Raw genomic sequence first — 27,924 nt, forward strand, 5'->3', positions numbered from 1 at the left:
CATCCACGGACACACCATGATCAGGACACTGCTGCTATCTGCCTTGGTGGCTGGAGGTAACCTCTGTCTGCTGAAGCTGGGAACCGGACCCTCCTGTCCTTCCCTCCAGTGGCTGTCCCCTCTCCAGTTGGTCCCTCAGTTATAGGACACATGGAGTAGGACACGGTGACACACTCCTTGTGTCAGCCTCAGGAGCCTAAGACAAGAGGGTTGCAAATTTAAGGCCAGCTTCAGTTACAAAGGCAACTTATGAAGCAGGGGTGAAGGACAGGACTCATGGACCTCGAAGATCATTCCAAAGCAAGGGTTTCCTGTTGGGGTTCAGGTATGTCCACAAATACCGTTCCCAACCAACACACTTCTCTCTCAACTCTCTCTTCACAGCTCTCAGCTGCGGGTACCCCACTTACGAGGTCCAGCATGATGTGAGCAGGGTAGTTGGGGGTCAAGAGGCCAGTCCCAACAGCTGGCCCTGGCAGGTGAGTCCGCCACACCGGTGGGTCTATCGTGCACGCAAAGATGAGGCCTCCGGAAACGGAGAGGGCAGCACAAGCAACTGCACCAATAGGATACATTTCTACAACCTTGGCCAATTTGGTGGTGGTGGTGATGGGGGTTTGAGGGAAAAGTTAGTTCTTGAATGCCTATGAGGTCAAAGAGATGGTGTAGGACCTCAGTACATTACACTACGTGAGAGGAAGCTCTGCTCTGGATGGTCTGGGGAGAGTGTAGCTTCCATCAGTCTGAACGTTAAGAAAGGATTTTTCTGGCTGCTGTGCACTGAGAAGATATGGGTGAGCGGGCATGGTGGCTCACACCTTCAATCTCACCTTCCTCTTGGAGGACTGAGGGTGGTGGGGGGTGGGGGCTAAAGGTCAGCCTGGGCTACATAGCAAGACAATGTCAGAAATGAAAGAAAACATAGGATGAGGGTTGGGTTAAGGGCCACAACACAGGCTCACTAGGTAGCCCAAGCTGACCTCAAATTCTCACCCTCCTGTCTCAGCCACTGCCCTGAGGGTTGAGATTAGTTAGTGAAATTTTTAATATTTTGTTCGTCGTAGATTTGTGTTAGGTTTTGCTGTTGCTTTGAGACAAGGTTTCGTATAGCCCAGGCTGTCCTGCAACTTGCTACCTAGCTAAGATTGTTCTTGATCTCTCTCTGTTTCCACCACCCAAGCACTAAGATCTCGGACCACATGTGCCACCACAGCCAGCTTTTGTCTTCATTTTTTCCTGTAAAGCTCTAGAATTTACTGGGTTCAGTGGCACACGTCTGTAGCCCCAGAACTCAGGAGGTAAAGGGAGGAGGGTCAGAGTCTCTGGATCATCCATGACTATGTACCAACCGACCCTGTGTGTCTCGGAGGAAAATATTTTTACCTCAGTGGTTGGAGGTCTAGGGATAGCCCCTTAAGTATGGGACCTGGCTTGAGCGTGCTGCCTCAGCCTGCTGTCAAACCATGGGAGAACTGAGAAACCAGTTTCTCCCACCCAAGCACCTGTTCTTCCGCCCCCAACCCCCACCCCAGGTCTCCCTGCAGTTCCTTTCCTCTGGAAAGTGGCACCACACCTGCGGAGGCTCCCTGGTGGCCAACAACTGGGTTCTGACCGCTGCCCATTGTATCAGGTAACTGGACACGGTGGTTCCCTGCTCGCCTAGCTGGGCACGGTGTCATGGAGTGGCACTCAACACTAGAACATGGATCCCCGAGGAGACTGGTCAGTGCTCTGTAAGGGAGCCTGGAGAGAGTCATCACATGTCTGCCTTAGACACAGGGGCAAGTCCATGGTGGTTCAGGGTTATCAAGTTCCCTTGTGCATACACTACATGCACTGAATGCCCTGTGCCAGTAGAATATAGAGGAAGAAGAAGAAGCCCAATGCTTGCCTTTCTTCCGGGGAAAACAGTGATGGTTCGGGGCAGGGATTGTTTCCTTGATAGCATTCTGTCCTGAGGTGTCCTTGCTCACAGACCGGAGGGAGGGGTTGGGGGAGGGGAAGAGGTCCCTGACCTCTCGCTCTGCCCCTCACAGCAACTCTAGGACCTACCGCGTGCTGCTGGGCCGACACAGCCTCTCCACCTCGGAATCCGGCTCACTGGCTGTTCAGGTCTCCAAGCTTGTGGTCCATGAGAAGTGGAACGCTCAAAAGCTCTCCAACGGGTATGTTCTGTTCTACCTGGTGCTCTCAGTGGGTAGGGTTGGCGGCAGCACAGAGAGGGAGCCCACACACCCCTCCTCTGCCTCTTCTGTACAGAAGAGAAGGAGCTCTTCCCTCCTAGAAGTGGGGCCACCCCTATCCCCCAAAGCTGCCACAGAGGTGGCAATGGTGGAGTTATCAGAGGAGGGAGAAGCAAAGGCTGTGGGAGATCCTGCTACCCTGCCAGCTGGGTCAGCCTTGGATCATACATGGGAAATGAGAATGCTAGATAGGAATAGTCAACACCCTTGCTGCTCTAACCTTTTTACCTGACCTAGGAATGACATTGCCCTGGTCAAACTGGCCAGCCCAGTGGCCCTGACCAGCAAGATCCAAACGGCTTGCCTCCCACCTGCTGGTACCATTCTGCCAAACAACTACCCCTGCTACGTCACAGGCTGGGGCCGGCTGCAGAGTAAGTGAAAGCGAGTGGGTGCGGGGAGGACCCCCAAGGCCTGGCAGGGAAGGGAGATGCTGTTATCTCTGTCCCTACGGTGTTTGGTTGCCTTAGAGGAGACTGGTAAATATGTCCGGGGTTCAAATCTCAGCTTTATTCGCTGTGTGATGCAGACACATTACTGAGCTCTGGTGGCTTCCTCATCTGTAAAATGGGGCACAGACCAGCACGAGAAGGGAGTGGAGTAGAGGCTATATATAGTTGACAAGCTATAGAGAAGGCGAGAGAAGACAGTCCGTGGAAGCGCTTATGACTGGTAACTACAGTGCACAGCAGCCACTGCGCACAAGTTCACTATGGTGGAGTGAGAGCTACACAGACCACACTGTGTCTTTCATGTGGTCCAAGGCCAGAGCTCAGAATAACATAGACTGTGTGACCACAATCTTCTGGAGCTCCGTGAAATCCCCAAGACCCTCTTCAGAAAGCTGGGCCAGGTTTAGCTATACTGTGTCCTCTCATATGATTGGTTAGTGTTCTGATCACTGGTGATTGGCTCAGGGATGAGCACCTGACTCAAGCTAAGCCAATAGGAATTGGGACTAGAGAAGTGGCTCTCCCAGACAAAGAGCTGTTTGCAGTGGCGGCCATTTTCTTCTCGGTAGAGAGCAATGAGGCCCAACACCAAACCAATGAGGAAATTGGGGGGGTGGGGGGGTGTTAGCCCTGGCTTCTTAGATATACACATTTCACTCACAATGGGCCCTTTTTAAAACCTATTTCCTCACTTTTAAAGTATAAAGTCTGCGGTGAATGTCAAAGATGTGTATGAAATGCTTTGGCCCCTGGATGGTGTTAACCAAGCATCAGTTGTATACTAATTAGAGCGCAGTCTTCCAAGTCCCATCTGTGAAATGGGAATAAATATTACTGTGGCAACTGGCCTGTTTGAAGAGCCTGATAAACTGTGATTAAAGAAAGATAATGAGAAATGGGAGACTAACTCAGTTGGTAAACTGCTTGCTTTGCAAGCATGGGGAGATACATCCTCAGAACCCTTGAAAGAAGACAGGTGTGGTTGTGTGTTCCTACGATCACAACTGTGGGGATCCTTACGGATCAGTAGCCACCCAGCCTTACCTTATTGGGTGAGCCCTAAGCTAGTGACAGACCCTAATTCAAAAGTCAAGGCAGATGGCGCTAGAGAAGTGTTTTTCAACCTGTGGGTCGCGACCCCTTAGGATCGCATATCAAATATTCTGCTTATCTGATATTTACATTATGATTCATAATCGTAGCAAAATTAGTTATGAAGTAGCAATCATACTTTTATGGTTGGGGGTCACCACGACATGAGGAACTGTATGTATTAAAGAGTCGTTTGGAAGGTTGAGAACTGCAGTAGAGGTTGACTTCTGACCTCCACATGGACACACACACACACCGGGAAATGAAATGAACTTTATTCTGGCCAACTGTGGCAGTGATGTAGACAATGTCACTTGGGCCATGAGGAAAACTACCTTGACCAGTATTTTTTTTTTTCGGCAGCTAGAAGGCTCCAAACAGCTTCCTCATAGTAAAGTAAGAGAAACCTGTGGAACTAGCCAGGCAAAAAGAGGAATTCTAACCCAAGGGTAGACACATAGCTAGATGTCGGGAACATTCTATATCAAGGAATTTGGAGCCTGTGAGCAACGTGAAGCTCTACTTCAGAGCGTCTTTTCTGCTTCATCCTTCGCCACACAAAAGAAAATGGCAGCCACTGCCTATGCCAGAATCCCAGAGGAAGGAGCTCATTGGCTTTGGGTTGAGTCAGATGCTCGCCCTGAACCAATCACCAATATTCCAAACACCAACCAATCAACTGAGGACACAATGCTAACTAACATGGCCACCAGCAGCAACTGTGTGGGTGGGAGAAAGTAAACTGGACCAGAAAGGAAGGGTTGGACGGAAGACACAGCAGCGAAGCTTCTCTCACACATGACTAGCAAGCTCTAGGAATTCTCCAGTCTCCGTCCCCACCCCCACAGTCACACTTGGCATTTTCCGCGCGCATTGGAGATCTGAACTCAGGTCTTCCTGCGTTCATGGCAAGCACATCCCTGGCAGTCCTTGTTCTCTCTTTACGTGGGAGTCTCTTTGCCCCCTCATGCCTTCTCTGTGGTCTCATTCAGCCAACGGAGCCACTCCTGACGTCCTGCAGCAGGGCCGTCTGCTGGTTGTGGACTATGCCACCTGCTCCAGCGCTAGCTGGTGGGGAAGCTCCGTGAAGACCAACATGGTGTGTGCTGGTGGCGACGGTGTGACCTCCAGCTGCAATGTGAGTATCCACAATCGGGTGTCTCAGTCTACAGCAAAATATGGCGTGGATGTGGCATAGGGGGAGTTGGGGTAGTGGGGTGTCCTAGGATCCATCTTCTCCCTCCTTCCTGGGCTGGAACCCTGTTAATTGTTCTGGAACATTCCAGAAACTGGCCTTCGTTCTCGTTGTCCCTAGAAAAATATTATAAGTACCATTGCCCTGTAGCATTCTCTTTGCCTAACTGCTAGGAAATCTTTTTTTTTTTTTTTAAGACTTATTTATATGAGTACACTGAAGCTGTCTTCAGACACACCAGGAGAGGGCATCTCATTACAGGTGGTTGTGAGCCACCATGTGGTTGCTGGAATTGAACTCAGGACCTCTGGAAGAGCAGTCAGGAGTCTTAACCACTGAGCCATCTCTCCAGCCCTGCTGGGAAGTCTTTAGTCTTTCTTGAATCTCATCCAGGTCTCCCATTACTGTCATCCCACAGTAAACGGCCCAAGATAGCCCCTTGGGTAGCTGCTACAGAAATCTACTTAAAGACAGTGTCAGGAACCGAAGGACTTGGTACAGGCAGATTCTGCAGAGGAAGACAAAGGGGGAAGGGACCCCCCACACCTTCAGATGCAGTCAATGCCTCGACTACACAGACAGACAGACAGACAGACAGACAGACAGACAGACACACACACACACACACACACACACACACACACACACACACACACTCTCCATGGTCTCCCTCGGGCCTCTGAACAGCTTTGCCTTCTCTTGTGAACCAGAAAAGCTTCCGCTGGACTGACGCGCTCTCATGAAAGTGAAACAAGAAAAGGCATAGAAAGGGCATAGCTGCCAACTTGGGACACATACCTACCACCCCAGCACTAGGGAGGGTTGCACAGTTTAGCACAGTCTGCGCTAAATGGAAAGACCCTGATTTTTTTAATTAATAAATTAATTAATTAATAAGTGGCGAGCGATGCCAACATGATAGTCCACGCCTGTAATGGCAGCATTTATGAGGCTGAAGCAGGAGAGGCACGTTGTGAGGCTCAGTATCCAAAAAGTGAATACCAGCTCCTGAAGGTACGGTACCACCACCTGTGTCCATAAGGCTCGCTTCCGAGGACAATGACCTCGTAGAACAATAGGCCCCACTGGGCACCCTCTTCCTCTCTTCACGCCCCACTCTGGCTTCCTCAGGGGGACTCCGGCGGACCACTGAATTGCCAGGCATCTAATGGCCAGTGGCAGGTGCACGGTATTGTGAGCTTTGGCTCCACTCTGGGCTGCAACTACCCCCGTAAGCCATCTGTCTTCACCAGGGTCTCCAACTACATCGACTGGATCAACTCGGTAAGAACTGCCATCCCTGAGCCCACGGCCCGCCCACCATGAGACCCGCTGGGGTTCCCAGGGGCAGCAAGTGGATCTCATCTCTTTATATGGGCATGTAAGCCCAGCCCCCACCCTCCAGTGCTGTCAGTGATATTTATCTGCAAAGCCCATACCCAGGTTGAGACCCCTACAACCTTAGTTTTTAGCACTTAATTCCCCTGAAGAGTGCTCCCCCAACTCCCTCAAGGCCAACTGTCTCATCTGCCCCGGGACAAAGGACTATTCAGTTCTATGTTGGGCCACTCCCCGGCATAAGTTAATCTTCTGTGCCTGTGTGTCCCCAGAAAGCCCTCTTCTGGAAGCTCGATTTCCCTTTTACTATAATAATCCCAAATTATTAAAAGAATAACAGAGGGAATGTTATAAAGTGCGTGCCTCACAAATACAAAGGCCGCAGATCAATCCCCAGGACCCATGTAAAAAGCCAAGCGTGGTAGCCAGTGTTATCCTAGTGCTGGAGAAGCAGAGGCAGGAGGAACCCAGAGGCACGCTGGCCAGTCAGAGCAGTTAAGGACACGGGCAGTCAGGGAGGTAGCAGAGCAGGAGGAAGTTGGCAGTCAAGGGGCCCTGGGTGAGGATGAAGGAACATGGAGTGTGCAGAGGAATGCTGGGAAGGGGGAGGACTCTGCCCATAGGGTGTATTTAACTCCGCCCCCTTGGTTTGCTTTTCTGTAAAATGGGACTTGAACCGAGCCAGACTCCTCAGCCGGTACAGCCCGGTTACGACAGAATGACTAGGGTGGTGGCTCGTGCGGCAGCCCCCATGAAGAAGGGAAGCTGCCGTTGGCTCATTATCTCCAGCTCGGTGTGCAGGGAACCTTACATTGAATTAGACTACTGGAAAACCAGATATGAAGCGGCAGCTGTGAGCGTGTGCCTGAGGGAGCCGGCTGTCAGAGCCAGCCTGAGGGAGCTTCCAAGTTTGCCGGCTCTCACCTGCCCGCTTCTCAGTCTTTTGTCTGTCTGCTGGGTCTGTTCCGCTCACAGCTAGACTCGGCCCCAGAGTTCCCAAGAAAGTTTGTCAGGGCTCAGAAATGGACCAGTGGGATAGAGGGGCTTGGGGTCAAGCCTTATAGATGGCCTGAGTTCAGTCCCGGGTGTCCTGTGGTACACACATGCGCACACAGCAAGTAAATGCTTTTTTAAAATCTTTTTTAAAATTGATTTTGCTCTTTTAAAAGTAAGTTAGAGAAAAATGGAAAATCAAGAGAAGTGTTAGGTTTGGGGAGTTTTTTGTTTTTTGTTTTTTTTGTTTTTTCCCTATTTTAGTTTGATTGTGAACTGATTAAGGAAGCCATGACTAAATTTTGACAGAGGGGACTCTAAAGCCAGCTTAGAGCATTTCAAAGGAGCCGCGGTGATTGGTTGGAAAGATGCTTCTGGCCTTTGTCTCAGCCAGCTCCTCAGATGTCTTTTGTGGTCCCAGCTGCTGCATTAGTTAGCCCACAGCTGAGACTGGCAGCACCTTCGGGACCCAAAGCGTGACCTGTTGTCCCAGCACCTGCTGTTCCCAGCCACAGGCGGCACGGCAAGGCAGATGGCCGAGGGTAGGAGTCAGGAAGACCAAAGGGGGAAAGCAAAACTTGCTGGTTACCTGGGCGGAGCTCCTGCATTCCTGGGAGAGCAGCCACTTGGGGACAATGCTGGGGGACTGGGAGGGGAGGACACGACAGGCAGGGGTGGAGCACTGAGCAGCCAGCTGTCCCTGGAGAAGCTGCAGAGGGGACAATAGGAGCCTCTCATGGTCCCAGACCAAGGCTCTGTGTGTGTGTGTGTGTGTGTATGTGTGTGTGTGTGTGTGTACACAAACAGCTGCAACCCTGAGGGGGTGCCTCAGAGCACACCTGCCTAGACAGCCTTAGGTGATGAGCCAAGGCCAGCAAGCAGCCAACAAAAGGCACAAACGACCCCGGTATTCATCCTTTCGGCAAATGACCACTGAAAAATGCCAGCAATGTAAAAATATTGCTTATTAAAGGATCATAGGAGCGTATCACGCAAATAACGAAGATCCCCTGGCTTTCACCTTTGTCCCACTCTACAGAGGCAATCACTGTGAATTATATGCTATGTGTTCATCTGGGCCTTGTGAGCATAAACCAAAAACGCAAAACCAAACCAAAAAGTACTGTATTGCCAGACGTGGGGTACAGATGTATAATGGCCAGTACTTGGGAGTCAGAGGCAGGAGGATTGTTTTAAGTCCAGTCTGAGCTACATGAGACCCTGTTCTCAAACAAAACCAGCCAACCAAATATAGCCAGGCATGGTGGTAATGAGGCCAGCCTAGGCTACATAGTGAGTCCCAGCCTCAAAACAAACAACAAAGAAACTCTCACAACTACTTGTGTAGATTGTCTTCTAACAAAAGCCATGACAGTCACATTTTATTTGTTTAATGAACTCAGTGGTCATTCTGAACTGTGAAGTGTCTTCAGCACAAACATCACTAGAGACATTTACTCTGGGTCCTGATTTTTGTTTTGTCTTTGTTTTTCGAAACTGGGTTTCTCTGTGTAGCCTTGGCTGCCCTGGAACTCACCCTGTAGACCAGGCGAGCCTCAAACTCACAGAGATCCACCTGCCTCTGCCTCCTGCCTCCTGCCCTGCCTGTGCTGGGATTAAATGTGCAAGCCTGTCACCTGGCTCTGGGTTCTGTTTTGAACGCCCACCCACGCTGCTGCAGCGCTGCTGCAGTGAGCGACCTCAGACACAGATCCCTGTGCTCTATCTGCATGTTTGTGCTACAAAACCTGAAGCTCGGCTGGTTATAGAGCCTGCATGTCAGAAGCACGGGAGGAACCCAGCACAGGTGCAGGGGGGAGGGTCAGGAATTAAAGGTCATCCCTGGCTGCATAGAAACTTTAAAGCCATCTTGAGTTATAAAAAACCCAGCTCAAAAAAAAAAAAAAAAAAAAAAGAAGCCCAAGGGTTAAGGGTTATTGTGTAGCTCTGTGGTAGAACAGGTGCATAGAATGTAAGACCCAGGGCTCCATCCCAGCACCAAAGACCCACCCAAAAAAGTATTTGATCCTGCTAATTGGTCATGGGAGATAAGTGAGAGCCTCACCTCATACACTACATTAGTGCCTCAAATAGTAAGTTTAAGAAACAAATAGGCCTGTGTAGAGGTGCACACTTTTAATACCAGTACCCAGAGGCAAAGGCAGGCGGATCTCCATGAGTTCAAGGCCAGTGTTGGCTACGTGGTGAGTTCCAAGACAGCAAGGCTACCCAGGGAGACCCAGTCTCAGAAAAAAACAAAGAAACAAATTACATCAAAAAACCACACCCATCTGTACATTTGGCTTGTAATCGATTCCTGGCTTCCGGGCCTGACCCCCAAGCAGGACTCTGGGCCAAGACCCTTCTTGACAGGAGGGGAAAACTGCGACCGCACCTCTTGGCCCTGAGAAGTCAGTGAACTCAGTGCTCAGCCCTCAGCTTAACGTCACTCTCCTGTGTGTCCTGCAGGTGATTGCAAAGAACTAAGCAAAGGCATCTCTGTGACTGTCACCTTGGGAACGGCACGGAAGGGACACAGTAATAAAGTGACTTAGGAATCACATCGTGAGATGCGTCTGTCTTATTAACCCGACACCCTAACCAGGGCCCTGGAAACAACACCTGTGGCCCAACCTGTGGCGGTGACAAGCTATAATCCCTGTACTCGGGAGCAGTGGGATGGAGACTTTGAGGCTAGCCTGGGCTACAAAGTCAGAGCCCAGTTCAAAAATAAACAAACAAGGCTTGGCACCCCTACCATCTACGGTCAAGTGAATGTTCACACAGCAAAGACCAGAAGAAACCAGAAAGGCAGAAAAATAAGTGAAATCAGAACAGCTTTAAAGACGGGGATGGTACCCTTCCCAGGGGAGGCCAGCACGCCACTGTTGCCCGGTTACTGCCACTGGAGGACCAGGCTCACCTAGCAAGGAAGACACTGGGAGACACTGTCCAGGTGTCCCCACTAGGGTAACCAAGATCCTTCAGACAGGAGACTTGATCTGTGGGGACTCTGGCTCCTACCTCAGTCAACTCCTGGGCTCAGGCAGAGACCTTGGAAGGCACAGAGAAATACTCAGGAAAAAGCTAGTCTCCATTGTAGGAAGAGCAGAGTGAGGGTGGGGACAATAAAGGCAAAAGACAGTCCTTTTGCCTAAGATTTATTGTTTAAAAATAAATACTGTGCTCAAGGAAGAATTAACCCTCTGGAAACTTTGATGAGACGCAGTCCAGATCCAGGTATTCACACTGGGCCAGCTGGACTGTGGGTCTGGGAAACAGTGATGCCTGTGTCTGTAGCCACAGACCCCTGTGGGCAATGGCCCTGGGAGGGGAGTGCTGTAATGTCCCCCAGGGCACACATGACAATGCCTGAAGACTGTCTGGTTGGCAGAACTCAGGAGGGGTGCTCAGGTAGAGACCAGAGACAGCTTAAAACACTCGACAACACACGGGGCAGTGCCATGACAGGATTACACAACCCCACATGTCTGTAGTACATCGGCAGAGAAGCCCTGTTCTAGAGAGGCCTGGGGGTCCCAGGCCACAGTCCCTAACCACAGATGAAGCGGCCAGGCAGCATCCACAGTACTCTGTTCCTCCCCTCCCACCGTTCCAAGTCTCCTCCAACCTGGAAGCTGCTAGGAGCCTGTCTGCATGGGAAAGGGGGAAGAGCAGCCTGCCCCAGTTCGAAATCCTTGCTTCACGGGACAGTTCTGACCTTGGCCTCCTCCAGGCCATGAAGGCTTTTGGTAGAAAAATGAGGCAGAGAGCAGCCCCTGCCTCATGAAGTTTTAAAGAACAGCTTCTTCCGGAGGAAGTTAAAACAGCCAGGAATCTGCTTATAAATCCCTTTCTCAGAAACAGCATTGGCGACCTGCAAAACAGAAGCACAGGGGTAATCTGTGAGTGCAGGGACCTTGACTGAGGCAAGGGCTGAGAAGGGGCCCTAAGGAGAGGGCCACTGAAGGGGACGTCTGAAGACGACTCCACCTACAACCTCCTGAGGTGGGTCATAGAACAAACCCCTTAGCTTTGTAAAAGAATGGAGAATTCAAGGTTTGGTTTGGTTTTGTTTGAGACAGGGTTTCTCTATGTAGCTCTGGCTGTCCTGGAACTCACTCTGTAGACCAGGCTGGCCTTGGACTGGGAGATCTTCCTGCCTCTGACTGCCAAGTGTGGGGATTAAAGGCATATGCCACCACCACCTAGCCAAGTTTTCTTACGCAAAAATTCAGTTCTAATCAGACTGAAAAGTTGAGGGGGGGACAAGAAAGATGGGGGAAGATGACCCAGAGATCACATGTGTCCTGCTTGGCCTTGGCTGTACCCTGCCCTGTAGGGTCTGTCTCAGGACCAGAAGTGACCCCCTATACCCCTAGAGTGTGTATCTGAGCAAACCCTCAGGGTCCACATGGAGAAAAAAAAGCCCTGAAAGGGGAGGGGCTGTTATGCCCCCCCCATTCTCACTGAGGCCTGCAGGAAGGGGACACACTAGGACAGAATCGCAATGCCTAACAGTCGAGTTGGTGACATGGGGTGGAGATGTAGCTCCACTGGCCCCCGCACTGCATAAACTGAGTGTGGCAGTCAACACTTACAATCTCAGCACCCAAGAAGTAGAGGCAGGAGGATCAAAAGTTCAAGGTCATTGCCCACTACACAGCAAGTTCTAGGCTAGCCTGGGCTACATGAGACCCTATCTAAAAAGAGAGCATGTGGGGGACTGGCATGGGGTTCAGGGAGTCACTTTTGCCACTGAGCCAGCCCTCCTGGCCCTTAAGATCACTCTCATCTGGGACCTGGGTGTCTGTCTGGGCATCTGCCTCTAAGTAGGCAGGGAAGATGACACTTTGCAATCAGGACCAATGTCACCACCATGGTCGCTTCCTCATTTGAGAGGCAAAGCACTCCCTGATTCTCTGTCAGTCTCTGCACTGCCCAGGGCCTGCTGCCCTGTTCTGCAGGCCTCTCTGCCCTCAGGAGGAAGTGCTCACCCTGAGAAGGAGGGACTGCAGGTCTTCAGAGCGAGCCCACTGCTCCAGGACACCATCCAAGGTCTCGATGTACCAGGAACCGCTCTTCTTGTCTCTCCAGGAGACAAAACCTACAGGAGGGGGAAGGCTGACCTCTGCCACTGCCGAGCAGAGGGGCACAGTCCTTGGCGGAGTATGCAGGCTGTGGCCAGATCCAGACTGTGCTTCACTGGCACGTGGCAAGCGTGAGCCCATCTTCCTGGCTCCCTGCTAGCCTCCACCCTCAATACCACTTGACTGGCTGTGTCTCCTTCTTTCTCAGCTTCTGAGAAGCCAGGGGTCTCAAGAAGGTTGAAGGATGCACCTTACCACCTCATGCCAGGCACTGAGCTGAGGTTAGTACCAGTGTCCCACCCCTACCCCCCAGTGTATTCCCCAAGACAACCTCAGCTAGGATCACTGCTCTTAATCCTCATGACTCGCCTACTTCAGCCTGAGGTGGGGCCGGGAGAGGTAAAGAACCTGATGAGGACCCCATAGGCTGTGCCTGGCAGAAACACCACCTCAGGGCACAGCCGCCCTGGGCTAGGGGCGGGTGCACGGATGAGCTCACCTGGGAAGGTGGAGTAGGACACAAGGATGTCACTGGGGGTGGGCAAACTGGACACGGCGTCCAGCTGGTCCAAGGTCCTTGGGCCTTCCTGGTACGGGACAGCATCTGGCTCAGAATCACTGTCGAAGGCCTTGTCTTGAGAGGAAGTGAAGGCCACCTCAAAGCCATGGTCTTTCTGCTCTGCAGGAAGCAGAAAACAGTCACCTAACATCATGAATGTCACTCCAGCACAGGGTGCTTCTGGAAAGGAAAAGGTCTGGACTGGAAGGCTTCACGTGTGAGCTCTGTCATCCGGGAAGGAAACAGAAACTGGATATGATGGGGCATGCTTGTTTTGAGATGGGGTCTCACTTAGGCAATCCTGGCTGGCCTGCAACTCACTATGTAGACCAGGCTGGCTTTGAACTCAAAAGAGATCCACCTGCCTCTGCCTCTCAAGTGCTGGGATTAAAGCATAAACACAGTATTCATGTTTTATTATGTGTGGGGTATGTGCATGAGTACAGTTACCCACAGTGGCCAGAAGAGGGTGTCGGATCTCCTGGACCTGCAGTTACAGGAAGCTGCCCACGTGTGTGCTGGGAACTGAACAGGGTCCCCTGCAACAGCATGTGCTCTTAGCCGCTGATGTATCTCTCCGGGGCCTGGTTTTGAGCTTTGATCACCCTGCCTTGGCTTCCTAAATAGCCAGGATTACAGGTCTGTGCTAACAGGCCCAACCACTGGTATCTTTTGAGCTACCCTAATTATTTTATGGTACCCCAAAACAGAGAATCCAAACTATACCAAAAAGGGGGGCCTGACAAAATGGCTCAGAAGGCACGGGCACCTGCGGCCAAGCCTGGGTCCCACAGGGTGGAAGGAGAGAACTGACTCCAAGTTGCCCTCTGACCTCCACGACCATGCACAAGTGTGAACATACAGGCTACATTTTATGTGTGTGGGCGTACATACACGCATCGTAGCTAACAAGATCTGTGTCAATGTGTACACCTCTTATAAACCCACAATTTCCTAAGGAAATAGCACAGTGCAGCCCAAGGCCCTCTACGGAGATCCCTCAACTAGTGGGAGCTGAAAGGTGTTTGTCACCCAAATGGCCACTGTCAGGAAGTGACATGGGAAAGTAGAAGAACGAGACAGACAGAGACACCAGCCACATGTCTGTTCATGTGTCATTCTGTCTGCAAACTGCATAGGAAGGCCGAGCCCCAGGTGAGGACAAACCTGTCTACAGGCAAGGCTGACCCCCCATACCAACGTCCAGCAGGAGGCAGAAAGTCCCCTCAGCATGCCAGCCCTCAGCAGCCGTGGCGCACTGTGGCTGCTCTCTGCCCTCTCCACATAAGCTCCCGAGAGGATTCCCCCAGGACCGACAGCGGGGCATGTCTGAGCCACACCTGGCTTCTCCCCAAGGGTGTCACACTATATGACACAGTGACAGCACCACATCCGTTACTGGCTCTGGGGGGCATTTCCAAAGCCTGGTTCTATGCCACCACCTACAGAGGGTAGGTGACACGTCACCTTTTAAATGAAAATAGTGACTTTGAAAACAGCAACAGTAGAGCGAACAAAACCCTGGGCTGGCGTCTGCATGAGTGTGAACAGGGTACCTAGACAGGCAGGAGCAGGCAGGAGCAGGGATGGCATTGTTTCTGTCCGTAGGTGACATGGCACCACCAGGTGGCAACAGCATTAAACACAGGTCATACTTCCTGGCAAAGACAGAGCTAGACAAAGAAAAGACTAAAATTCCAAAAGAGGGAATAATCTAGGAGGGTAGACAGGATCTCATGTAGCCCAGGTGAGCCTGACACTATTTTTTTTTTTTTTGGTCTCTCTCTATAGCTCTGGCTGTCCTGAGCCTCACTATGAAGACTACCCACCCTGGAACTCACAGACCCTCCTGCTTCTGCTTCCCAAGTGCTGGGATCAGCCTTGTCAAGGAAGGGGGCAACAGGGAAGACTTCCTGGAGGCAATGGGAATGAACTGTAAGCAGAGGGATAGGAGAGTCGGGGCTGGAGAGATGGCCCAGCGGGTGAACGCACTGGGGGCTCTTGCAGAGAATCCACATGGCAGCTCACAGCCCGCTCCAACTGCAGTGCCAAGTGATCTCATGGCCTCTCTCGCTGGCCCTGTGCCCATGTGGTCCACAGAGCACACATGAAAACACCCATGTGCATAAGACAGAAAACCAAAACAGTCAGGTGTGGTGGTCTACGCCTTTGATCCCCTGTGGAGGTGGGCAGATGGCTATGAGTTTGAGGACAGTCTGGTCAATACAGTGAGTCCCAGGACAGCCAGGGTTACATCTCAAAATATACAAATCAAGAAATTAATAGCCAGGGGCTGGAGAGATGGCTCAGTGGTTAAGAGCACTGACTGCTCTTCCAGAGGTCCTGAGTTCAATTCCCAGCAACACATGGTGACTCACAACCATCTGTAATGAGATCTGATGCCCTCTTCTGGTGTGTCTGAGGACAGCTACAGTGTGCTCCTATACATAAAATAAATCTTAAAAAAAAAAAAAAGAAATTAATAACCAGGAACCTGGAGCATTCTGGGAAGGCTGTGCTAAGGAATGGGTGGGCAAGCACAGTGGCAGAGTCTTGGTCATCAAAGGCCTGATGACCCTGCTAAGAAGTCTGAAGAGTAGCACCAGTCATGTGTGTGGGACCAGAATCCTACTTGCTACTGAAAACAGGGTGGGGGGTGAGGGGGTGAGGGGGTGGGAGAGGCGACAAGCAAACAGGGAGCTGTCCTGGGAGCCTGGGAGTTTGTGGCTCTGTTCCTTGTTCTCTCTGTGTCTTTCAGGGATTGGGTTTGGAACATCATCTCAAAACACCCTAGAACAGAAATAGGGTGAACAAGGGGGCATCTCCATGGCTGGAGGGCTCAACTACTCCTTCCAGGATGTCAACATTAGACCAAAGAGCACTGGCAACAAGAGGGGGATGTGCGGGTACCCCTGAGCCCTGGAGGTAGTTGGGGGTATATGGGATTTCAGGGTTGTTTTGTTTTATGGTTTTTGTTTGGCCTTGGTTTGTTTTCGGTTTTCAAGACAGGGTTTCTCTGTGTAGCCTGAGCTGTCCTAGAACTTCTGTAGACCAGACTGGCCTCAAACTCGGGAGAGATCTACCTGCCTCTGCCTTCAGAGTGCTAGGATCAAAGGCGAGCACCACCACCGCCTCACGGTTCTCAGTTATTTAAAGGAGCTGAGCGGGTGCTGCATATGCATAACTCAGGCATCCGGTATTATGACCCCCATTCACTGAGACTTCTGCAGATGAAGGCCCAGGGCTATGCAGTGAGTTAGTGACCAATCCAGTATTTACTGACACGTCCTGAATCCTTCATTGTCAGCCTAAAAGCATAAATCCTGCAGCGACTTATACTGTTCACATTAAATTATAAAATCTAAGGGTCACACTCTCTCTTCTGTTGTATACACAAGGTGCTAAATAAATACTTCTTGAATGCCTAAGGCCTGTTCCCCTAGATGATACCAAACAGAATGGGGCCAAGCATCCACAGAACCTGTGTTACAGGACATGGGGGTGTGCCCTGTCCCTAGGGTGAGCCAGACAGCCCCCTGGTTCACAGCGGTCACTTCACTGGAAGCTCAGGTGCAGGGACAAGGCAGACAACAGTCAGAAGCCCAGGGCCTCCATAGAAGAGACTCCTGGACAGGATGTCAGAGGTCCTAGTGCGCTAAAAAAAATCATTTGTTTTGTTCTTAGGTGTGCATATGTGTGAGTGCACGAGTGTGTGTGTACACGTGTGTGCACACGTACACTCTCCCTGTTTCCCAGGTTATTTTCAAATTCCTGGACTCAGGTAATCTTCCTGTTTTAGCTTCCAAGGACTTTTTTTTTTTAAAGACAGGTTCTTATATAGTCCATCCTAGCCTCAAATTCACCACGTAGCTGAAGGTAGCCTTGAACTCATGATTCTCCTGCCTCCACCTCGGAAATGTTGTGATTACAGTGAGTGTCACTAATTCTAGATTTAAAAAAAAATTCAAGGGGTTGGGGATTTGGCTCAGTGGTAGAGCGCTTGCCTAGGAAGTTGTGAAGGCCCTGGGTTCGGTCCCCAGCCCCGAAAAAAAAAAACCAAAAAAAAAAAAAAAATTCAAAATGTTTTTATCCTTTAATCTCAGTTGCTTGAGAGTAAAAGAAAAAAAATAAAAGTATCAAGTTTTATTTATGGGGATATGTGTATGTGAATGTGTGAGCATATTGGGGTGGGGAGGCGAGTCAGAAAAGAGAACTGTATGCCCTGGGCCTAAAGGTGCAAGCAGTTTTAGGTGCTGGACAGCACACTCTGGTCCCCTCTGTATAAGAGCAGCAGCAGTGCTTAACCACTGAACCATCTCCCAGCCGCCTAGATTTGTTTGTTTGCTGGTCCATTTGTGCTTTGTAAGAAAGAGCAGCGGGTTCCAGGCTTGGAAAACAAAACAAAAGCATGTAATGTCAAAGTCAGAGGTTTGCTGTATCTTATTTATTTTTGAGATAGGCTGTGGTGGTTTGAATATACTTGGTCCATGGGAAGTGGCACTATTAGGAGGTGTGGCCTTGTTGGAGTAGGTGTGGCCTTGTTGAAGTAGGTGTGGCTTTGTTGGAGGAAGTGCATCATTGTGGAGGTGGGCTTAGAAGCTCTGCCCAGTGTGTAAGAGACCCTCCCCCAGCTGCCTGGGAGTCTCTTCTGGATCAAAATGCAGAATTCTCAGCTCCTTCTAGAGCACCATGTCGACCTGGATGCTTCCTGTCATGACGATAATGGACTGAACCTCTGAAACTGTAAGCCAGACTCAATTAAATGTTGGCCTTTATAGGAATTGCCTTGGTCATGTGTCTGTCTCTTCACAGCAGTGAAACCCTAACTAAGACATAGGGTCTCACTGTACCGATCTGGTTGGCCTGAAATTCACTACATAGACCAGGCTGGCCTTGAACTCAGAGATCCACCTGTCTCTGCTTTCTGAGTGCTGGGATTAAAAGTATGGCCTGGAGGGATGGCTCAGCGATTAAGAGTCCTATCTGTATTTCCAGAGGTCCTGAGTTCAATTCCCAGCAACCACATGGTGGCTCACAACCATCTATACTGGGTTCTGATGCCTCTTCTGGTGTGCAGATGTACATGCAGACAGAGTACACATGCAAAATAAATAAATAACTCTTTGGAGGCAACATTTGGGATGTAAATACCCAGACATGGCTGTTTACAGTGATCTTGCAAGTACAGAAGTTCAAATTCTCTTAAAAGTCATAAGGAGAGAGAGTGGGTGGGGGAGGGAGGGAGGCGGCGGTGGCAGCAAGCACAAGTACTGTCTTGTCACGGGAAGCTGCCCGCCACATTGAAAATGGACAAGAATTCGACAAGCCCTCACCAGAGCCAGCACCCTGGTTCTGGATTTTCAGCTTCCAGATCGTGAGGGAATAACCCTCCCTCCTTATATATTACCTAGCCTGTGGTGTTCGGTTATAGCAACAGAAAACAGTAAGGCACCAAGCACAAAGCAAAACCTTGAAGTCCCTCACATCCCCGGGCTCCTGGGAGTTCCGGGAGTTAAATTCTTTAGTTTCTCCCTGAGGCTCAGTGCACTTTCCCTGGGACGGTAGAATGGTAGAATCTCCTTTGCTCTGTGTGTGTGTGTGTGTGTGTGTGTGTGTGTGTGTGTGTGTGTGTGTGTGTGTGAATGTTAGCATGTGAGTATGTGTGTATACATGTGTGCGTGCCTGGCTCACACTCATGACCTCCGCGCTTTCATGGCAAGCACCTTACAGATGGAGCTACCTCCCCTGCCCCACTCTGTTTTTATGGGAACTCTGGGACTGAAGATACCAAGCTCACACAGACCTCTGGCATCACTGCAGCCAACTCAGATGGTGCTAGGCCTTTGGTGGTGAGGTGGAAGTCCTACTATACGTGTACCATGGCGTGTGCCAGTGACGTGTATGGAGCACCCCACAGATGCAGTGAGGGGCTGAGGTGGGGAAGGGAAGATGCAGTGGCTCCTTCCCTGCCTGCTGTGCTCACAGGAGGCCCGAGTCCACTCACCACCACCGCAGGCCTGGATGAAGAACAGCTTGGGCTTCCCTCCCAGGCTGGGGCAGCCGGTCCCGTTGAAGATGTTCACAATTCTCTCGATAGACACAGAGCATCCATCTGTGCCATAGACAGCACCCGGGAACTGGAGGTGGCTGGCCTAGAGGACAAGGTACCGTGGTTACCAAAATACCTCAGTTACAAAAGACTCTAGGTAGAAATCCAGAGGCCTGTCTGAAGGCTCTGTGTGGGGAGGGCCCTAGGCGGGGACACTGACTAACCAAGATAGAGCAGGCGGGTCAGCGTCCATTCTAAGGGACTCAGACTCACTTAACTATGGGAGCCAAGGAGCCTGAGTGCAGGTCAGCTGTGTGTAGACGGTCTGTCCCCACGCCACCAGTGTCAACGTCACCCATAGGCTTGTACAAATGCTGGTTCCCAGGCCTCACCTAGCCCTCCACAGTCAGCCTTCTGGTCCTCCATACCCTCTGAAGCAGCCAAACACAGAACAGCATTTATCTTGGTGTTGTTGTTGTTGTTGTTGTTGAGTGTCTGTGCATAGGCTACCCCCATGCATGTTGGGGGTCAGAGAACAGTCTGTAGGAGTCAGCTCTCTCCCCACACTGTGTGGGTTCCAAGTTGTCAGGCTTGGCAGCCAGCACCCTTATCTCACTGGCCCTCAAGCCCTCAACTTAAAACATGAAGGATCGGGGCTGGAGAGATGGCTCAGCGGTTAAGAGCACTGACTGCTCTTCCCGAGGTCCTGAGTTCAATTCCCAGCAACCACATGGTGGCTCACAACCCTCTGTAATGGGATCTGATGCCCTCTTCTGACCTGTAGGTGCATACACGCAGGCAGAAAGCTGTGTGATGTATACATAATAAATAAATAAATGTTAAAAAAAAACAAAAAAAAAAACATGAAGGATCTAAGACCCGGATAGGAGTAGGGGCTTAGCCAGGGTGAATTAGTACGTTAGTGGCCAAAGCATCAGATGGATCCCAGTGTCCTGTGTCCCACCCGATAGGAAAGGGCCTGGAACATTCTCCATGGAACACAGCAGATGTGGGGAACCAGGACAGCTGCATTTGGTTTCTGAACCAGGGAGGAGAGCTGAGCAGACAGGTTCTCCTTCTCCATCCTGGACAGGACCTCCCCATCCCCCTCCCACCCACAAAGGCAACTCCTTAGAGGACCACAGGGCCCTGAAAACACAGCAGGAGGGACAAAGGCCTCACCACTTCCTCCCCAAAGCTAAGGGGCCACGAACACAGAGGGGCAGGGATACGGCAGAGCTGTCGAGAGGCCTCCTACCTGGCAGCCATGAGAGAGGATGACCACCACGAAGCAGTCCAGGGCACGGTGGTCGCGGTGCGCCATCTCCATCAAAGCCGTGACCATTTTCTAGGAGGGAAGGCTACAGTTAAGGCAGGGGCACCAATGGAGATCTGACTTACAGGATCCGGCCAAAGGCCACGACACAGCAGCTCCCAGTGCTGAAGCTGGGACGGACGCAGTCAGCAGACGGCACCATTGGTGCTGTGCTTAGTCACTGGCCGTTTAATCCCCACGATAACTCTGTGGGGACCATTACTCTTGCTTCTAAACCGGGAAACCGAGGCATAAGAGGTCAAGTGGCCAGCATTAAGAAAGCCGGTCCTCAGACCCCCTCTCTCTATCTGATGCTTGCACCAGTTGCCCAGGTCACCTCCACAGGCCTGTGGACACAGAGGCTTCTCTGGGGAATGTTCCTTGGGGGACAGTGGTTATACCTTAGCAGTCAGGTCGTTCTTCACCTCCACCATGAAGCGCAGCCAGCGGAAGCGGTGCTGAAGCTTCTCACAGTCCACGTGGGAGCCAGTGCGTGTGCTGAGCCCTGAGGAAGGGCAGAAGTTCACGTTGTTGATGATGAGGCAGTGGCCACAGGGATCCGAGTCCAGGGTGTATGCCTGTGTAACAACAGGTTTCCGGTGTCATCAGGGAGCTCAGGGCACCCCTCGGGAGAGGCAGGGACTCCTGGATCTCACGGAAGTGGTCAAGTCTGGAGTGCCAGCACGCGTCATGGGGAGCAGTGCGGACTCCACCCACCATTCCAGTGAGAAAACCCACAGGAAGAGCCAGACAAGTGCCAGGTGTGTGCCACCTCCCTGAGAGAAGTGAATGCCATCTTAGTATTTGGGGGTGGAAAACCGTCAGCTAAGTGGCTCCCACACCAAAGCCCAGCCAGCCACGGTGGCACACACGGTTAATGGCGACACTTGAATTGCAAAGGCGGGTGGACTTCTGGGCTCAGGCCTAGTCTACACAGAGAGACTTTGTCTCAAAGGAACAAAACAACACCCTCCTCCAAAAAAAAAAGCCCATAAACCAGGGAAGTTGGGAAGGAAGATTTTCATGAGTTCAAAGTGATTTGGGGGCTTTATATTGAGTTCTAGAACATCTTGGGCTAAATAATAAATTCTAGTTTCAAAAATACAGAAATGGAGTGGAGAAGGGGCTGGAGAGACGGTGCAGTAATTAAGAGCACCGTCTGCTCTCATAGAGGACTTCAGTTCAATTTCCAGTGCCACATGGTGGCTCACAGCCTCCTGTCACTCCAGTTCTAGGAGATGCGACACCCTCTCCGGGCTTATGAGCACTGCACACACGTGGTACATGTAGGCAGAAAACACACACACACACACACACACACACACACACACACACACGCAAAATAATTCCTTAAAAAACCAAACAGAGTGGGGGATGGTGATGCACACCTTTGATCCCAGCACTATGGGAGGCAGAGGCAGGTGAATCTCTTTGAGTTCCAGGCCAGCCTGGTCTACAGAGTGAGTTCCTGGGAAACCAGACTACACAGAGAAACTCTGTCTTGAACTTTCCCATCCCCCCAAAAAGAAAAAACAAGCAAACCAACCAGACACATTCGCCCAGAGGGACTGGCCCAGCGCTCAACTGAGGGTCATGTGGAAGGCTCTTTCAGAGCAGTCTCATGCCAGGGCCCAGCCTCTGATCTCCTGAGGCAGCTCTCGCCCAGGCTCAGGGCCCTTGAACTTCCTCTTTCCACAGCCTGTTTGAGCCCACAGGTCTGAAAATATTTAAATATTCTTCTGCCTAAGTTTTCTCCCTAGCACAGGGCTCTGTAGGGTGAGTGGTCTTGTTGTCCCCTTGTCCCCAGCACATGGGAGCCACAGAGTACATATGTGAAGTATACTCAAGAATAGCTTGAGTGGCTCACCCTGGAGTGGACACCCCAGAGGCTGTAGCCCTTCTTTGGGTTCCAGCTCTGACTTTACAGAGGCAGATGGGCGGACAGGACAGAGTGCTCCGGCTGGGGTCAGGAGCCATGGAGAGTGCTGACTGGCTAGCCAGGCTTGGGGGAACAGACAAACTCTAACACATGAGGACTCACCATATCTGCATGTCTCTCGATCTTCCCTGGAGTACCTGGGAAAACGGGAGAAAGAAGAAATGGGGGTGTTGAGGTTCATCTGGGAAAAGCTAAGGAGCTGTGCGGACAGCTCCCATGAGAGACAAGTGGGACCCCGACAGTATGGCGAAGTATCTAAGAGTTGCCAACAAAGTTAAACACACACTTACACCCTTGTAAGGAGTTGGCCAAGAATGTTCACTGAGGTCTTATTCCAAAGCCTCAAACTATGATTCAGCTACTCTGGGGGATATCCTAAAGAGGAGCCTGCTCGTGATACCCACAATGCCCTGGGTAATCGGAGAGCAAGAGGTTATGTTAAAGCAAACAAGGCAGCCACTGAAATACAGAGCACATGATTCCATTCATACAAAACGCCACATGGAAAGGAGCAAGGGAGGTGGGGTGAGGGGACAGAGAGGTGGCTCAGCACACAAGAGCGTTCTTGCAGAGGATCAGGGTTCAAATCCCAGCAAACACATCCGGATCAGTTCAGGTTCATTGTCAGGTCCAGTTTCAGGAGATATGGCACCCTAGTGTAGCCTCTGTGGGCACCAGGCATGTATGCAGTACACACCCATGTACATCATGTGTACATACACATACACACACACAGGCAAAACACCCATATACATAGAATAAAAATAACAAATCTTAAAAGAGAGGAGGAAGTCAGAGCACACGCTAACTTAGTGTTTTACCAACCTCCAGCCCCTGGATTAACATTTCTCCTCAGAACTGGGCTGCAACTGGGAATACAAATTCACATCAAATCCCTCGTGAGGAGCTAGGAGGTTGGCTTGTGGGTAAAGCACTGGACACAAGGTTGAGAAGGCTGGAGTCTGGATCCCCAGAACCCACACAGTTGGATGCAGTAGAAAGCACTTGTAATCCCAGAACCCCTACACTGAGATGGGAGGCAGAGGAGAGACCCTAAGACGTTCACAGGCCACCTGACCCGACTCGAGTAGCGATGAACAAGAGTGTCTGTCACAAACCAGGTAGAAGGGAGGGCCAACACCAGAGGCTCTGCCTCCACACGTGTGCAACGATGCACAAATGCAGGCGTGCACTCCCTCACGTGCATGCGCATACACACACACACACACACACACACACACACACACACACACACACACACAAAGTCAATAAAATAAACTTTACCAGAAAGCAGAAAGTTTCAGGTCCAGACTGCTCTTCCTAATGATTCCAAATGACATTCCCCAGGGAGATAAGCAATGGGTCCCCTGTATCGTCTGCCTCCTGTCATGAGGTGACTACACACAGAAACGATTCCTCATCCTTCTAGGTCAGCCAACTGTACCTTCAGAACTTCAGGATTCTTCCCTTTAACAGACTTCAAAAGTTACAGGGTCTGGGCTAGTTTTACGTCAACTCGATACGAGTCAAGAAGAGAAACTCTCAATGAGAAATGCCTCCATGAGGTTGGCCTGTAGGCAAGTCTGCGGTGACTGACAGGGGAGGGCCCAGCCCACTGTGGTTAGTGCCGTGACTGGGCAGGTGGTCCTGAGCTGAGTCAGAAAGCAGGCTGAGAAATGCCACAGAAAGCAAGCCTTCCTCCATGGCCTCTGTAAGGTTGCTGCTCCAAGTCCGTGTCTTGTGCTTCCGCCCCGCCAAGTCTGTAACTCCAGGTTATTCAGAGCAGGACCAACTATCAGCTGGCAACGAAAGAGAGTGACCCGTGGTCTGTACCACACCATGAAGGAACACAGGCATGATGGGTGAAACACACCAAACTCAGCAGGGCTCCTACTAAGGTACGGTTTCATTTTTAATGATGTTCAAAGACAGGAAAAGTGACAGATGTCAAGGAGACCAGGACAGCAGTCCCCTCAATTGCAGGAGCCGGGTATGGACTGAAGAGACAAGGTCTCCTAGGATTCTAGAATATCCTGTAATGTGGCAGTGCGGGTGGTAGAACCCTGTGTGCGCATGCACGCGCACAGACACACACACACACACACACACACACACACACACACACACACACAGAGCTGACATGTTGCATTTCCCCACATTCTGTTGCCTTGACATCTTAAGCAAATCATTCCTCTTTCCCGGGGCTTTGCTTCCTCACTGACAAGGCTGAATCTAACAAAATCTGCTTTGCAGGACTGAGGGAGGTAGGAGTATGCTTCGTGCAATATATGTGTGGGCAGGGCCGAGTCCTGACAACCAGCTTCCTCTCACCTCCTGTCGGGCGTGGGTAATTTCAGACACCCACCAGAACCCAAAGGCAATCCCTGAGCAACGGCCCCTTCTGGAAACACTGAGAGTAACAAGGACTATACAAATCAGACGCTTGCTTCTCAGACAAGCTATCAAAATTTCATCTCCTATAGACTGATCGGAAGAGTCCACGTCTCTCCTGTGAGCGTTCATTAAGACAAACATTACATTTAAATCCTGAATCTCAACCAGAGCGGTACCCAGAGTCACACCCAAGTAACCTCAATGCACCCACCCGCCAAACATTCTCTTGATACTCACAGACATCATGAGCTCCGCCAGAACCAATGTCCACCGGCCTGGGTGTTTCTGGTGTGAGAACCTCTGGCCTGAGCCGAGTAGGCCAGAGCTCTTCTGGCCCCAGCACCACTGGGGTGAGGTTTCCCAAGGCAGGCTGCGACGGGTCCAGCTTCACTACTCTCTGCTCCTTTGACTTGAGTCCCATTGGTCCCAGGACCATAGGCACCAGGTGGTCTAGGGGTGTAACAGCTTCTGGATCCTGCTTGGCTGCTTGCCGACTGCTTTGCAAGAATGAAGCCAGAGAGCCTTGGCCTGTGTCCTCTAAGCAGGAGATGAAGCGAGGAAGGGCCTGCCTCCCTCGAGTCTCAAGATCTATGACCAGCTGCCTGGCCTGATCCCGCCGAGACCCAGAGCCTGCTCGCTGTTTGGATAGAAAACCAGACGCTCATTATCCAGTGACATCTACAGTCACCCTACCTCCCGCTTCTCACCTGCCGGGACTGCAGGTATGTACCACCACCCCTGGAACAAGTCTCTCCTTTCAAACAGTCTGCCATTGCCAACACTAGGTCAAACACTGCTCTGACCACACTTAGCTAGAGAAGGACAGAGGCTGCTGGTGCCTCCCCGCGCAGTCCGCGCAGTTTGGCTTCTGATCCCCTTAATATGCCTGTGGTAGATAGACAGAAACTAATCTAGCAGTGTACTGAGTTCATGTCCCTCTGCAGTCTTTGCTTGTCAATGACACCTACTGTGTGTTTGTCCAGCTCTGTGCTAGGTGCTAATTAGCCCTACTAAAAGTAGCAAAATGGTGGTCAGTAGTTTGCACGAGGTACTTAAAACTTTCTAAACTTGTTCCTAACATTAAAATAAGAGAATTAAATATAGAATTCAAGATCTCCAACATCTCTGTTTTTGGAGGAAAAGAAGTTTCTGTTGGGGGGGGGACTTTCATATTTGTGTGGGGGAAGGAAAAGTTCTCAAGTAGCCAAGATTGGCCTTCAACTTCCTTCATAGCTGAGGATGACCTTTGAACTTCTGCCTCTCCTGACTCCAGAGTCACCAGGCCTGGTTTATGTAGGGCTAGGGGTTAGACTCAGGGATTCACGAATACTAGACATGCACTGTACCATATAAGCTGTATGTCTAGCTTCTTGCTTTGGTTTTGCTTTTATACATTTACTATGTATGTATGTATGTATGTATGTATGTATGTATGTATGTATATGTGTGTGTATCTAGATGTATATGTGCCAATCGTGTGTGCCTGGTGCCCGAGGAGGCCAGAAGAGGGTGTCAGATCCCCAGGGACTACAGTTATAGTTGTGAGCTACCATGTGGGTGCTGAAAACCGAAATCAAAGCTCTTAACGACTGAGGCAACTCTCCAGCCCTTGGTTTTGGTTTCCGGAGACTTGATCTCAAACTCTGCATGTAGCCAAGGATGCCCTCGAACACCTGATCCTCCTGCCTCTACCTTCTGAGGGCTGGGATTCCAGAGGAATAAACCATTCCTTTCAAACAGCCTGCCACTGCCAACACTAGGTCGGACACTGCTCTGACCACACTTAACTGGAGAAGGACATACGACCGAGGCCGCTGGTGCCTCCCTGCACAGTTTGGCTTCTGATCCTCCGTAATATGCCTTCTGGAAGACTAGGGCTTTCCCTTCAAACCACTTTCCTTGGCCAGCATGGGCCCCTCCGAAAGTGTTCCTGAGACTACTTTTGTTATTATCTGGTAGTTAACCCCATGACTCTACACCACTTTCTTCTATTTTCCTTCACTAGACCAGGCTAGGTTCCAATCCAGATGCTGGAGACAGCTTTCTAGACAGTTCCCCAGGGCCTGACACTCATATCCTCTCAAAAAGAAATACTCCCTTTTCAGACTTGCAGTGAGGCATCAACTGGAGCAAAGAAGCTCAAATGTATTTTTTTAAAAATCAAATGTTTGATTGTATTCTTCGGTGGTACCTGTATCAAAGTCCTTCTTTTCTGAAATCCTTTATAAAGCATGCACTTGGATAAAAGCCCAGCTAAAAAAAAAGACATGGGTCCTGGTGCTGTGTCCCCCACAGAAGTGCTTCACCTTGGTTATCTCATTCATCCTAGAACAGGATGACACCGTTGCATTTCACAGCCCAGGAAACTGAGGCTCAAAGACGGCAAGTGACAAGTACAATGAGCCAGCATAAACCTAAAGTGGGTGTTTAGGACCCTTCTACAGAGAGGCTAAACTACTAACAAGGTGTGGGTTACAGATAGCATTAGCGAGCACTCCACAAAAGAGGTGCTTGGGTCCTTCTGAAGGATTAAAAGAGCTGGATTGTGGAAGGTTTTAAAAATGGAGTTCCCACACCATGGTTTCCCAGGGCCTGGGTTGCACACTGTGCAAAGCGGGAGAAAAGGGCGGGAGCTCCGTAGTGGTGGCTTCAGTGAACCTCTCCGCGACCTCCCAGTCCCTACCGGCGCCGTGGGAAAAGCGGCGGACACAAGGGGGCGGGGGCGCACCTGAATATCCTCGATCATGTCGCGCGTGAAGAGCTCACGACTTAGCAGAGCGTCCCACAGCTCCGCGACTTGCAGTTCGCGCACAAGGCGTACCCTGCATCGCCGCAGGAGTTGCCGGTCCGCCTCGTCCATGGCTAGCGGATTGCTGGACCCCTGGTTCCGTCCGCTTCCGGGCCTCGGGTCCCGCCCCCGCACCCACGCCCCGCCCCCACATAGCTCCTCTAGGGATCACGCTCCGACCAGTGGTCACCGCCCCAAGGCCGGTCCCTCAAGCTCACTCGGCTCCACCTCCGCAGCCACCTCAGCTCCGAAGGCCCGGTCACCGCTTCACCAGTCTTCCCACCTCTCTCACTCCCCCCAAGTCCCCCCTTCCCCCCACCCCCACCCCCGCGCTCTCAGGCCACGCCCCTTCGCCACGCCCCAAGATGTCCTTGCTTCGTCCCGCCCGCTGGCGCTGCACGCAAGCCCCGCCCCGTCACACGCCTCACATAAGACTCGCTCTTCCTTGCCTCATAGACCAGCACTCCGGCCCTATGG

General features: G+C 51.1%; 2 protein-coding genes across 3 annotated transcripts; one reads left to right on the forward strand and one right to left on the reverse strand.

Moving 5' to 3' along the window:
• On the forward strand, window positions 1-9,876 carry LOC116893222 (chymotrypsin-like elastase family member 2A). Its single transcript, XM_032895105.1, has 8 exons — window positions 1-56; window positions 385-479; window positions 1,533-1,630; window positions 2,037-2,165; window positions 2,481-2,617; window positions 4,780-4,925; window positions 6,114-6,266; window positions 9,783-9,876. Exons 1-8 carry the CDS (start codon window positions 17-19, stop codon window positions 9,798-9,800), a joined length of 816 nt encoding a protein of 271 aa, XP_032750996.1. The 5' UTR covers window positions 1-16; the 3' UTR covers window positions 9,801-9,876.
• Casp9 (caspase 9) lies at window positions 9,435-27,924 on the reverse strand. 2 transcript variants are annotated; one of them, XM_032895100.1, is made up of 9 exons: window positions 27,897-27,924; window positions 24,897-25,296; window positions 22,368-22,402; window positions 20,728-20,904; window positions 20,270-20,359; window positions 18,967-19,114; window positions 12,903-13,082; window positions 12,311-12,420; window positions 9,435-11,190 (listed from the first exon to the last, which is right to left on the reverse strand). In XM_032895100.1, the coding sequence occupies exons 2-9, from the start codon at window positions 25,093-25,095 to the stop codon at window positions 11,098-11,100; spliced, it is 1,032 nt and encodes a 343-aa protein (XP_032750991.1). In that variant the 5' UTR covers window positions 25,096-25,296; window positions 27,897-27,924; the 3' UTR covers window positions 9,435-11,097. The 2 variants fall into 2 exon arrangements, with proteins under 2 accessions (XP_032750991.1, XP_032750988.1); XM_032895097.1 differs by lacking the exon at window positions 27,897-27,924 and adding an exon at window positions 27,388-27,722 and having other exon boundaries at window positions 10,140-11,190.

This window comes from Rattus rattus, chromosome 1 (genome assembly GCF_011064425.1).
Source record: "Rattus rattus isolate New Zealand chromosome 1, Rrattus_CSIRO_v1, whole genome shotgun sequence".
Taxonomy (NCBI): domain Eukaryota; kingdom Metazoa; phylum Chordata; class Mammalia; order Rodentia; family Muridae; genus Rattus; species Rattus rattus.

Excerpts from the sequence above, each read along its gene's own strand:
- LOC116893222 (XM_032895105.1), top strand. The coding sequence starts at position 17 with ATGATCAGGACACTGCTGCTATCTGCCTTGGTGGCTGGAG. Across the intron at positions 57-384 it reads ATCTGCCTTGGTGGCTGGAG|CTCTCAGCTGCGGGTACCCC; the intron begins GTAACCTCTGTC and ends CTCTCTTCACAG. Across the intron at positions 2,618-4,779 it reads AGGCTGGGGCCGGCTGCAGA|CCAACGGAGCCACTCCTGAC; the intron begins GTAAGTGAAAGC and ends GGTCTCATTCAG.
- Casp9 (XM_032895097.1), bottom strand. The coding sequence starts at position 27,519 with ATGGACGAGGCGGACCGGCAACTCCTGCGGCGATGCAGGGTACGCCTT. Across the intron at positions 20,360-20,727 it reads AGAACGACCTGACTGCTAAG|AAAATGGTCACGGCTTTGAT; the intron begins GTATAACCACTG and ends CTTCCCTCCTAG. Across the intron at positions 13,083-18,966 it reads CATCCAGGCCTGCGGTGGTG|AGCAGAAAGACCATGGCTTT; the intron begins GTGAGTGGACTC and ends TGCTTCCTGCAG.